The 12638-nt window shown below is 43.3% G+C and overlaps 1 protein-coding gene across 2 annotated transcripts; it reads left to right on the plus strand.

Moving 5' to 3' along the window:
• The first annotated feature begins 10684 nt into the window (after positions 1-10684).
• LOC117771258 (transcription factor jun-B-like) lies at positions 10685-12351 on the plus strand. Of its 2 annotated transcripts, XM_034601430.1 has the most exons (2): positions 10685-10845; positions 11053-12351. In XM_034601430.1, exon 2 carries the CDS (start codon positions 11091-11093, stop codon positions 12000-12002), a length of 912 nt encoding a protein of 303 aa, XP_034457321.1. In that variant the 5' UTR covers positions 10685-10845; positions 11053-11090; the 3' UTR covers positions 12003-12351. The 2 variants fall into 2 exon arrangements, with proteins under 2 accessions (XP_034457321.1, XP_034457311.1); XM_034601420.1 differs by having other exon boundaries at positions 10757-12351.
• The last annotated feature ends 287 nt before the right edge of the window (positions 12352-12638 follow it).

A 12638-nucleotide genomic window follows, 5' to 3' on the forward strand; every position in this document is an offset into this window, starting at 1 on the left:
GACGCCAGCCATTCAGGACTTTTACCGTGCCTATTTTCAGACTCATAGTATCCACTTCTGCTCATGTCTCTCTGCTTTATTTCCTGGAAGCAGCGACGTCTCTGAGCGCTGAGTCTCAATGATCATCAGCGGCAGTGCATCTGAATGTGCTCGAGGCGCCTACACAGTTTCAGCCCAACTCGCACCATTGATCTCGCCACTAACCACGCGATTAGACTCACTGTCCTTTCCCTGTATCTGTGTCTCCTTGGTAAACATTTCTCATAACACAGGCGCTCTCAGTTGTGGGCAGGAATGCTGGTCCCACACATGCAAATAAAATAAAAAGAAGGCACAATATGACTGGTATATGAGTAGACTATTATTATCTATATAAATACATATTAGTACTTATAGAAGGAGATTCATTAGAGAAACAATAGTTCTTGGAAATCAGCTTTCACTAACCCTAATCGTTTTTGAAATATCTTTATCGGTAACATAATCTACCGACACTGTCTCTGCCCTGATAGATAGACATCTACCATCTCTCATTTAAATATCCTGCTGGGAAATTGTGTAGGCTGAAGTGAGGCCTCTAACCTCGAACCGATACCGCAGCTTCTCATTCTCCGCGTCAAGAGTAAACAAGACAAGTCATACACCATCTACTGTGATTAATGTCACAGTCTGCCCTCGTCTAAATGAGCTCGCTTTCTCACAGGTCAAGACTTATGTTCTCCACATGGTTATTTTCACAGGGGCAATGGGTTTGAGTAGAGGAATGTTGCAGACATGGGGAGCAGGAGGGTGAGATATTTACACAGGGTCACACTGCACAGGGGTAATTTAATGACCATGCGTTAGGTCTGAATTAAGGGATGATGGAAAATGATCAAATACTTAAAACAGCCTCAGAACAACAACACTGAATTATCCCAAAGGAAAATAAAAAACAAAAAAATGGATTGACTCGGAGTAGAGCCATGTCCAAACAAGCAGGCACACAATTGTCTAGTTCTTATAACAGAAATACAGAAGAAAAAACGAAGCAGATAACCTAAGGGATTTATCATCAAATATAATTAAAAGAACAATCCACATCTGTACCAAATTCTAACGGGTTCTTTTTAGACGTATAGGCCCCATCCCTCCATAAAGTTTGCTGCAAAGTGGTTTCAGTAGTTTTAGCATAATCCTGCTAACAAATGAACAAACAAACCAACACACATGGGTGAACGCTAAATGGATTGTATTTACATGGAGCTTTTTCACTCTTTTCGACCACTTGTTCACAGTAAAAGCCACATTCACCCATTTCCACACACAGACTGATACTCTTCAATTCGCAGTATTTTTTCTATTAAATCCTTCCTACACTGTCAGCACAGCCATCAGGGGGGATTTGGGCTTCAGCATCTTGCCCAAGGACTCTTCAGAGTTAGGGATTGAACCACTGACCTTGGTATGCCACAACATACCTTGTCACAAAGACAAGCTCATGCGGAGCCCAGATTTTGATATCGTGTACAAATTCCACTATTAAAGGAAAAGTTTTGGTAAGTGAACTTGTTTTCTGTCTTCCTGAGAGTTAGATGAGATGATATATAACTAAATGTGAAGCTGGAGCCAGGGGATGGCTCAGCTTAGCATAAACACCGGAGTCTTGTTTGTCACCATGCATTTGCCAGGAAATCAACAGTGGCTGCAGGCAATCCCAGCTCCCAGCCTCACTCCCCAAATAGCAACTTGAAATCATTTCTAAAGTGTTTTGGACAATCATTTTCTAATAAACATGTGATAGCATAATAGCATAAATATGAAAGTTTGATTTATTTCAAAATGACGAAGAATAGCACTATATAATTAGAAATTGACATGTTGTGACTAGTGGAGGTTAATCAAGGAGCAGTGGTATGATTTACTGTAAAACTCTTCTCTAACATTTCATTTGAACACTTCCTGTAATTATATCAGTACTGGTTATCTGCCAATGTGATGTGTCTGTTAACGTGATTTCTGGCCTGAACCTTTCGAGGCTGCTGTTGCCACACTGGCACCACAGCTGGCCCGTTGCCACACACTTTATTGAGGAAATGAAAATGTGGTTTACCCAAATCCTCCACACCCTGGCCTCCTGTCACCCCACACTCACTTCTCCTATTCTCACAAAGAGGAACTCTTGGCCGGCGTCAGATATAGGAATTCAACATCTGCAGCACATCCCACCTCTCCTCCTCGATCCAACACTTCAGAACAAATCTGAATCCATTCATCTTGATAGGACTTCTTTAGGTTTAAAACACAGGCAGTCTCAGGCTGTGTAATAAGGTACACATTGTTTTATATGAATATTTTTTATTGTATTCATAATGATAGCCTCAGAGCACTGGCAGCAAACCTTCTAGTCACAGTTTCACAGCAAACGTATGATGTGTCTTGTTTGGGTGCATTTGCAGAAAGAGCTGTGTTTAGCTTCTTACTCACTTTTACTGTGTCGCTCATTTGACATCAAACTCTGACCTCTCGGTTCCTTTTTGTAATTGTTGCTCATTTCCACTTCAGGCACTCCTCCCATACGAGTCGGGAAAATCTGATTCTTTTTTTATCAGATAGCAGTTTTTGTTCATGACTAAATACACATAAATGTACATATGCAGATTCAACAGATACAGTAAAACTGATACCAGAGGAATGTAGGGATGGATATGTTGGACTATTGGTCATTACACAATTTTAGCAAAACTCAAAACTCGATTGGATGGATAGCCATGAAATGTGGTCCACACAGTCATGCTCCCCTCAGGATGAAGTTTCTTTAGTGATGCCTTGACTTTTCATCAAGCACAGCTACAACAATTTGAGGATTCATTGTTTGGCTGATCATCAGAAAAATGATCATCAATAATTCTGATAAATATGAAGGAGTATTGAAGCAAAAGAAATCTTAGATTTCAAGAAAAATGATATGAGGAAATACGTAATATTACAAGGATAAAGTCATAATATTATAAAAAGATAAAATACAAAGTGGTAATTTTGCGAGAATAAAGTAAAAAAAACGACATTTCTTTGGAAATAAGCAGAAGAGCCTTTGTTCAGAGAAGTCCACTCCCTCTGCATCCAAAATCTTGATTACTAATCTCTCTGCTTCTTGAGAAATTATGAAACCTTTACACAGATGTTACCAACAATAACCACACAGTCGACTACAAAATATCTCCTCCTCCACACAAGAGGCAATTTCCTCCAAGTTTGTTATTCTTATAGACTCAGCTTCTTGCACTCAATATGTTGATGTGCTGATAAGTCCAACTATTAAGTATTGCATTATTTGTGTAACTATAACGTAACGTAACATTTTAACGCAGGGGACAGGCTGATTTTCTGATATTCCCTTGTAAAATGGCACTAAGCCTAAAATTAAGACTTGATCCTCAAAATCTTCGGCATGGCCCTAATATTCTGTTATAGTTAAACAATAAATCACTGTGACATAATTTATTCAGCCAAATTGCGAGCAGTATTCATAGGATAATGACAATAAAAATAACCCTAAATTGCATCCCTATTTTGGTTTATGATGTAATATAATGATATTTACATCAGCCTCCATTGTACTTTGTGTTTAGAGGTAATTAGAAAACCTAACCTCTTATTTTGCCACTGTTCTGCTCACAGTTCCACCCCCACTCATTATGAAGTTCACATTTTTGTATTTATGCAACAAAAAAGGCAAGGATGAGCAAGCTCAATTAATAAACCAAATGGGCATGTGAAATCAGATTAGAATGTATTAGCCCCGCCCCTCGCCTAAAAAAAATAAATAATAATTTGCTCTTTTTACAGACGGGCAGAGTGACAGGGAGTTTAAGCGTCCGTGTAGATGGAGGGGAAGTGGTAAGGACAGCTCCATATGCGTTACGTCTGCCTGAGGGGACAGCCGGGTCTGACTGTCTTTTCCTGCCACACTCATTTGGCCCCAGCAATCATCTTGTCTTGTGCTAAAGGTCTCTCATTGCTACAAGGCTCCTTGGCACTATCTGCGAGCTACAGACGAAGAATATGCTGATTAAACATGCCTTCATTAAAGCGATTACATGCACAAGGCGGTTCAATTTCCCACAGGCAGCCAAATAACGATGAAGGGGAAGACGACAAAAGGAAACGGCTTTTGATGCAGGGGAGGGGGTTCAGTTCAGAGAGAGGAGGACGCTGTGAAAGAGACATCTACAATGGCTGCTTGTAAGCATTCATTTAAGCCAACCTCACTCTCTTAAAGGACTGACGAACAGTCCTCTGACTGAATACGCTTCGTGAGGGAGTGAGCTGTCCTCTCCTCGCGGGGACAGCCAACTCCTGACGAACACCCCTACCTGACTCACCACACCTACAGGCCGCTTCCAGGTCATCAAGCTTGCACCGTGGAAGACCTTGCCAAAGACGCAGGAGAAACGTTACTTCTGGTTCATTTAATAAATCCCGGCAATGTGTTTTAGTGCCTGAGTGAGCTGCAGAGGTTGTAGTGGCAATGTTATGGGGCGAGAGGGAGAGGAAGGAGTTAAAGTCGTAATGAAGGCCAAATGAGCATCAGCAGCTCTCAGGCGATCTTCAGTTTTGTCCTTTTCTGACAGAAGTGGAAGTCAGTGAAGTAATTACAGAGAACAGTTCAGAGCGGACCATACCCATCAGTTTGTTTTTCTCGTATGTGAATATTCATACAAGCAAATTCAAAGCATCACATTTCTCCTGGTGAATAAAGAGCACAAACCAAGTTTTGTAAATCCATATTACAATTTGAGTGTGGCACAGTGGTACAGTGTGTATCACTGTCACCTCACAGCAAAAGGGTTCCCAGTTTGGATCCTGATTCAGTCGGATGCAATTGTGCAGAGTTTGCTTTTCACAAATAAACATTGCATCAGGACATTCTCCAGACATTCTTCTTATTTTTGCATCTGTCATGTGTTAGAAACATCATCTACTTACCCGCTCAATCACAATGAATCCTGCGGAGGATCTCACATCAGCTCAATCGGACATTCTCCGGAGTTCTTGGGCGCTGGCTGGACAAACTCTGGAAAAGTCCAAAGCCTCTGATTCTGACATTTGCGTTTTCACGTACAACCCCAGTAAAAAACTGCTCCTGTGGAGTTGGCATGTTCTCCCCGTGTGTGTGAGGGTTTTCCACGGGTACTCCTGCTTCCTCCCACACTCCAAAGAAACCCTGACTGAGATACTTCATGATTTTGCCCTTCACACCACACTGTGGTTAAACCAGCTCTGTCCGTGGTCCTGGCTGCTTCCAGATAGCTGAATTCTTATATTTTCAGAAACATGATTCATAACTGAAGGAGTACAGGTGTCTGGTTGACATTATGCTACATTTGCTACAAATGACCCATTTGTACAGTAATGTGTCAAATTCAATTAATTTCTCCTTCTCACAGTTCAGTTCCCCTGCCCTCGGTATCTCTCCCAGGCATGGCCGGCGGTCATCAGTGATGTGCTAAAAGCTGACGGAAAAAGTGTCTTTATATGGCTCAGCCACAGGGGCCGTCTGCACCGCGGAGACTAACTGAACCTTAACGCACCTCTGTTGCTTTCATGTTTGTTTTCTCTTCATAATTCAGCTGCTGCTCTTGTTCTCTCTCAACCTGAATAGTCCACCAGTGGCGGATCTATGTTTTTTTTTTAAATCAGGGCCCAGAATTTACACAGAGGTGCCAATTTTATGTGCAACATTCATGCACAATTCCTGATTCAGTAAGATACACATTCGAGTGGTTCCTCGTTTACTGTTAGCTATGAGCAAAGCTACACATCATTGAATATATCTACAATTGTTTTCCTTAAGCACATTGTGTACTTGAAAAAAGCTTAGATATAAGCATTCTCAGCACAGTATTATTATTATTATTGTTAGTATTGTTGCACACTAGAGGATAATCGGGCGGATTTCTGACCCAATTTTCCCCTTCCGACAATCGGGGGGGTTTGAGGGGTTTACAAAAATGCTACCGATTGAGTCAGAAGCTCCCCAATCTCGAATCGTAAATATCCAACATGCTTGATTATCGGCTCCGACAGAAACCTGCAATAGCCAATGAGAGCTGAATTCCACCTTCTCAGCTGTGATTTCATCCATAGTTTTTTTCCTTTTTTCGCTGTAAAACCGAACACACAACGTTGGTTCTCCGCCATGTTGGTTTTTCCTTTTGAAGTCATGTGAATAATGTGGCGAGTTTCTGTGAGATTCCAAGTTTCTGGGATCGCCACTGTGAAATCGTTTCCTACAAAGGGCCACAACATAAGACCACACTTATGTTGTGGCCAAATCAACTAGTGTGTGTGTGTTGTGATGATTAAATCTGTCATTATATCTGAGGTCTTCCACGTTTTGAAAATCAATCAAGAGTTGAAAACCCTCTAGTGTGCAGCAGCCTGAAGTGATTTTTTTGTTACAGACAGGACAGGGACACATCAGGGGCCAGCCAGATTTCAGCTGGGGCCAGTGCCCCCCCCCCTTCCCTGCCCCATGATCTCCCCCTGCACAGTAGAGTTTCTAGTACCTGCAGATTTAACAATGACAAGGCAGAGATGGTCAGTCACATGATCAAAAACAATATGTCAATCAAATGAAATATTACTGAGGATATTTTGATTCGTTCATCCTCTTATCAGAAGAAAACATTCATCAAACCTGATGAAAAGAGCTCACAGTTTTTACTGATATCTCAAAGCAGTGACTCTAATGACCATAAGGAAAGTGGATGAGGTCACTCTGAAACTGGAACTGACCGATGGCTGATACTTCACTCTGTTTCCCTGAAACTACTTCAGTTTCCCCCCTGATGTTTTCTTCTCTGACAGGCACATCATCACATGTTTGAGTGGGAGGAGCTCAGCCCAAACTGACCACCTCCCACATCATCACATGTTTGAGTGGGAGGAGCTCAGCCCAAACTGACCACAGCTTACATGACGGCCGGCCAAACCTTTGAATTCTGCGACTACCACAAACTGAGGAAGTGGAGGACAGGACTGATGTTGCAACAAATATTCTAATAAACTAGCTTAATGCAAAAAGCAGCCGTTCTGTTTCACCGTAACATTTATCATTTCACGTAAGGCGTGTTGGAGCAATGATAGTGGCAACGGTTCAAAGGTCAACCTGGTCTTATTATTTGAGGGGGGGTTTCACAGTTTCACAGAAGAGAATAACCTATCATTCCAATTCAGTATCACATGAACTGCTGAAATGTACATGACCAAGTACCCACAGAGCAAAATACACATTAAGGAAGCATTCCACCAAGCTTTGGGAAGTCTGAGAAAAACATTCCAGATGACATCATGGTGATGTCAACTAGGGACTTGAAAAAAATGTGTCCTGAGTGACCTGATCACAAGTGGTCAGCACTCAGGCTCCATTCATACCACTATGTTTGTATTTGAAAACAGAGTTTTCAAACTAAACCGATCGCTTAACTTAAATAAAAAAATGTTACTGCCAAACAGCTGTTAGCAAAGACAACATGGTCATAAATGCTAGTCATTAATCATCCATGTTTTGTTCTACACTCGTAGCCGAGGCTAATGTTGGTTGTTTTCTTCTGGAAGGGTCATGTGATAGGAGCATGACAAGTCAGTGGAGGTTAGCTTTATGTTTTTAGCGGCTCTAAAACTTCAGAATAGTGTGGATGGCAGGCGTATCGGTAGCAGAGTTGATGTGTTTTCAAACGAAAACATATTAGTATGGATTTAACAGAATTTCATGTGCGAAAACAAATGTGTAACGCGGTCCGATCCGTCAGACCACGTTCGGAGGAGGTCTTGGATGCATGTGGCCCTATTCTTCCATCTGAACAACCACCTACTCAGCTAATGTCCTCGCTTCATGATAAACGGAGTGTATTGTATCTCAGTGCACATACGTTGATTTTTTTTTTTTTTGTGGCCACTGTCACAGTATCAACACTGATCACCACACAATGATTTCTATGTTTTCAAAAATCTTGCATGCTCCACCCTCTCTCTACTGCTCCCTTGCTCATGCCGAAAAACAGACAACAGACACATCTTTATACTATGTGGTAAGAATGTGGTCTGTGCAAACCAAATTGATTTATGTGTGTATTTTATATGTAGAACGGGGAAGTTAGACAATCGGCATGTTAATACCAGGTCTGAACAGGGCCTAAAGGAAATTTAGTAAACTGAATATATGAATGGATATCTTGGCCTCTGCCGCCTCAATTTTCACCATTCCTTTTAAAATCTGAGTCTGTGAGTCAGTTAGGGTTTATTTGAGAAAAATACTAAAACACTAGTGTTACTTTAAAGCTCATCTTTTCACAGCTCCAAACAGAAGAAAGTGTTCAATGTCTTCTTTTAAATCACCCATTTTTATAGACTTGCTTTCATGTAATCTTGTTTTTACTGTGTTTTTATCATTTAATTTCCCCCTTTTATTTTACTTTGTATTGTCATATTACTTTGATTGTTCAAGTTTTCATGTGACCTAGCTTTATATTTATTCATGTGATTTGAACACTATACCTTGTTTCCCGACCACCTAAACGTGGTTGTCTGGCCTCCTTGTCACATTGCATCCTGCTGATTGTTATTTCTCTTATACATACTTTTCTTGCTTTGCCGACAAAGCACTTTGTAAACTCTGTTTTAAAAAATGCTATATAAATAACGTTTTTTAAAATTATTATTATTATTATTATGTAAAACTTCATCACATCAGGTGTCCAAAACTGCTGTAACTATCCTATTATGCGACCCATTTTCTATGCTGACGTCTCTGTGGCTGTGTGTGCACTCAGCTCTTAATAAAAAAACACAGAAGATAATGAAGCTACATTTGGATTGTCTAACTCGCAGAGCAATTTTGTGATTTTTCCATTAACTTTAATGGTGTGGGTTAGCTCAAGTTGTTATTACCAATCTGTTAAATGTTACAGCTGATATGCGAGAGACCTTAATGACTTTCTGAGGCAGGAGTGGGGGCGGAAAAGTGCTTTTACATTAACTTATTACGGTAAATCATGAACTTAGAAAATATGCACGTTTTAAATTCTAATTAAAAATCTTATATGGTTATCTTTTAATGATTACACCAAATGATTGCATCTCAAAAGTATTCATGCTAAAGTCCTGCCATAATGGGAGGAAAACAAATACATAACTCAGAAATAGATTTAATTCATATTATTTTTGATTAAATCGTTAGTGAATATGAAATAAACATAAATAAACTTAGATTCACTCATATCATTCATATTCATATGTCTTACAATGGTGTAATCTCATGTGTGTTTACACCAAACACGCACACACGCACACGCACACACACACACACACACACACACACACACACACACACACACACACACACACACACACACACACACACACACACACACACACACACACGTATACGGGGCGTGCGGCCCTCTGGGAAGTGATTCAGACAAGACAAAGACGTCTTTCTATCAAACAGGTGTTCAGCTCAAGGAGCATGTTTTTAAACTCAAATATCTCCGAGGCTGTGTCATGTGTTTACACTGCTCTAATCTCTATAGATTACAGATATTGAATTCAGGACACACAACAAACCCACACGACAACTAGCTATAAAAGCAAGGCCCAGTTGGGTTAATAATGATACTAAGGCATAGAGGTAATGATGTCTGATCTACTGAGCGGGATCTACTCACATGGCTTTCATAGTACTGTCATACAAGCCAGTAGCCAGTGAGATTTACCTTTAGCCTCAGCGTACCCTCAAGTTCGGCCTGTATCATTGATTACAAGCCCACAACACTCCCTATGGTGCACAACTGAATGTATGTCCCTAACATCCGTTGGTGGCCACTAACACCTGCTAACATCTACTGACACTTGGTAACCTAAATTCTACAGAAGACCTTCCAAAGTACAAGGGATATTCAACATTTCTTCCTATTTTCTAAACTACATTTTACAGGATGGATTAAAAGTACCCCGCTGGGTTTAGCTGGGTATAATCTCCTAATATTTGTCTTCATCACATGAATAACATTGTTCTGTCTGATCCCCTGAGCGTGTGTCCTCCCTTGCCAGACACTCAATATGCTTGGTGCGTTTATTTTTTTTTTTTGAAGACATCACGCCCAAGACTTAACACCACTTATACCCATCCTCTCCCTGCCTGCAGGGTGAGGGAGGGCGGCAGCGGCAGCAGTGCGCGCCTCCTCCACCTCCCACATCCCAGAGAACTGGAGGCGCGCCAGGATGGGATTGGCTTCCCGCTCCTGTCAGGGAGGAACTGGTTGCGCCAGGATACCCAAATATGGACTGCTCGATATCAGTTTGGATCGCATGACTCAGCACCAGAGTATATATCCTAAAACCCATGGGTGCCTGATGTGGAGGGGAAACTGGGGGAAAGTGGTTGCTGTGGTGTTTTAGGAGTCCCAGGACCAGCCTTCCGTGTGTTTGAAGTGAGTGTGGGAGGTGGGGAACCGTTAAGGTGACTTAGTAATAAAGAGAGGGGGAGCGCGGGTGCTCTCTGGAGGCAGGTTTTGTGCGCCGGTACCTGGGTTTAGATTCCCACTCCACACACAAGCTGAATAGGCCTCGTCTTGTTTACAGTCCTTGTTCCTGGCAACAACGTCATCAGATCGGCGTGACACCCCGGAGGCGGGGAAGAGAAACAGCCAATCACGGGGCTGCTTGGAGCGCATGTGGAGCCGGATCTTATAAATGCAGAGGAGCGGCTCGGGCAGCTTGTCACTAACAGGGGAAACACACGCGGAGCTCCGATAGACGAGTGGATTGAAAACGTCTGATTTAGTCACTGCGACCCAAAAGGTACAAATCGACGACTTGGTACAGTACAGTTCCACTCATTTGGAAGTTTTGCTCTGCTTTTGATAACTCGGTCGGGACACTGAAGCCTCGGTGTCCAGCGTCTGCTGCAGCGCACTCTTGTATTTGACTGTCTGATTTGAAATATGTCCACAATAATGGAACAGCCTTTTTATGACGACTCGTTTCTCTCTGCTTATGGCCATCCAGGCGCAGCACTGCACGACTACAAGCTGCTAAAGCAGAATATGAACCTGAACTTCTCCGACTCATATCGGAGCTCAAACTTCAAGTCCCAGCACCTGCGCGGCGCCGACACTGATTTCTATCCAGCGGCTGCGGCAGCTGCAGCGGCGGCGGCGGACGTGGGCTCTCTGAAGCTCGCCTCTCCTGAGCTGGAGCGACTGATCATCCAGAACAGTAACGGGGTCATCACTACGACGCCGACACCCGGCCAGTTCCTCTACAGCCGCGGCATCACAGAGGAGCAGGAGGGCTTCGCGGAGGGTTTCGTCAAAGCGCTTGACGACCTGCACAAGATGAACCAGATGGCGCCTCCAAACGTGTCCATCGGCAACGGCGGCGTCGGCTGCCCGGTTCCGGGCTCCGTGTTCGGCTCCTCCATGCAGCCGGAGCAGCTGGAGTACACCACCCTGAGCAGCTGCAACAACAACCCCGGCCTGTCCGCCGCCGCCAGCTATCCGTCCACCACCATCAGCTACCTGCCGCACCACCAGTACCACCCGCATCACCAGGCCGTTGCGCACGGGTCCCACCACTTCCAGCACTCGCTGGCAAGCGCCGGCCTCCACTCGCAGCGCTACGCTGGGCTGAAAGAGGAGCCGCAGACGGTGCCCGACACGCACAGCAGCGACAGCTCCCCGCCGATGTCCCCCATCAACATGGAGAACCAGGAGAAGATCAAAACGGAGCGCAAGCGGCTGAGGAACCGGCTCGCAGCCTCCAAGTGTCGGCGGCGCAAGCTGGAGCGCATCTCGCGTCTGGAGGACAAGGTGAAGGTCCTGAAAACGGACAACGCCGGACTCTCGAGCACGGCCTCTGTGCTGAGGGAGCAGGTGGCCCAGCTCAAACAGAAAGTCATGACACATGTGAGCAGTGGCTGCCAGCTCATGTTGGCGCCCAAAGTCAAGTCTTACTGAAGAAACGATGCACTTTCAACAACAAACACTGGACAAGGACTGCACTGACTACACCATGAACTCCATAGACTGTGTGACAGAGCTGGACCTGTGTGGCTCCTCTGGCTGAAAGGGAACAACCCTCCTCACAGGGAACAGAGACTATAACAACAACAAAAAACACTTCGGGCATTTTTGAATACGTTTTTAAAAGTGTCGTCTTGGCTTTGCCTGTTTACATTTTATTTGACTGCATATTGTGATGCCTCTTATGTAAGTTATTTGAGTTTATCAGGTTGAACTTGATGAGCCGGTCTTTTTTTACTTGTACAGTATATTTAAGTAAATGAAATTATCAAACTAAGAAACATATCTGGTGTTTTTCTTATTCACATCAACTGTGTTTAAATGACATTTATTAGGACTCGGTGAATAAAGTGGCTCAGTGCTGCTGTTATTTCTGGTCAGTAAAGTTTACAGCAGTTCCTCCACGTTGGAGACGTCCCAGCGTAGGACTGTTTCCCTATTGACGTACATGCGTCACTCCATATATGGTCAGTTTAGCTGACACACGTCACGTAACAGAAAAGGTTTCCGGGAACTCCCTCCTACATTGCCCGGCAGAGACGCTGCGCTCTCCACTTCACACCACAATAT

This window comes from Hippoglossus hippoglossus, chromosome 1, assembly GCF_009819705.1.
Source record: "Hippoglossus hippoglossus isolate fHipHip1 chromosome 1, fHipHip1.pri, whole genome shotgun sequence".
Taxonomy (NCBI): Eukaryota; Metazoa; Chordata; class Actinopteri; order Pleuronectiformes; family Pleuronectidae; genus Hippoglossus; species Hippoglossus hippoglossus.

What these genes read in the sequence shown, in the direction of transcription:
- LOC117771258 (XM_034601420.1), top strand. Translation starts at nt 10,989, where the DNA reads ATGTCCACAATAATGGAACAGCCTTTTTATGACGACTCGTTTCTCTCT.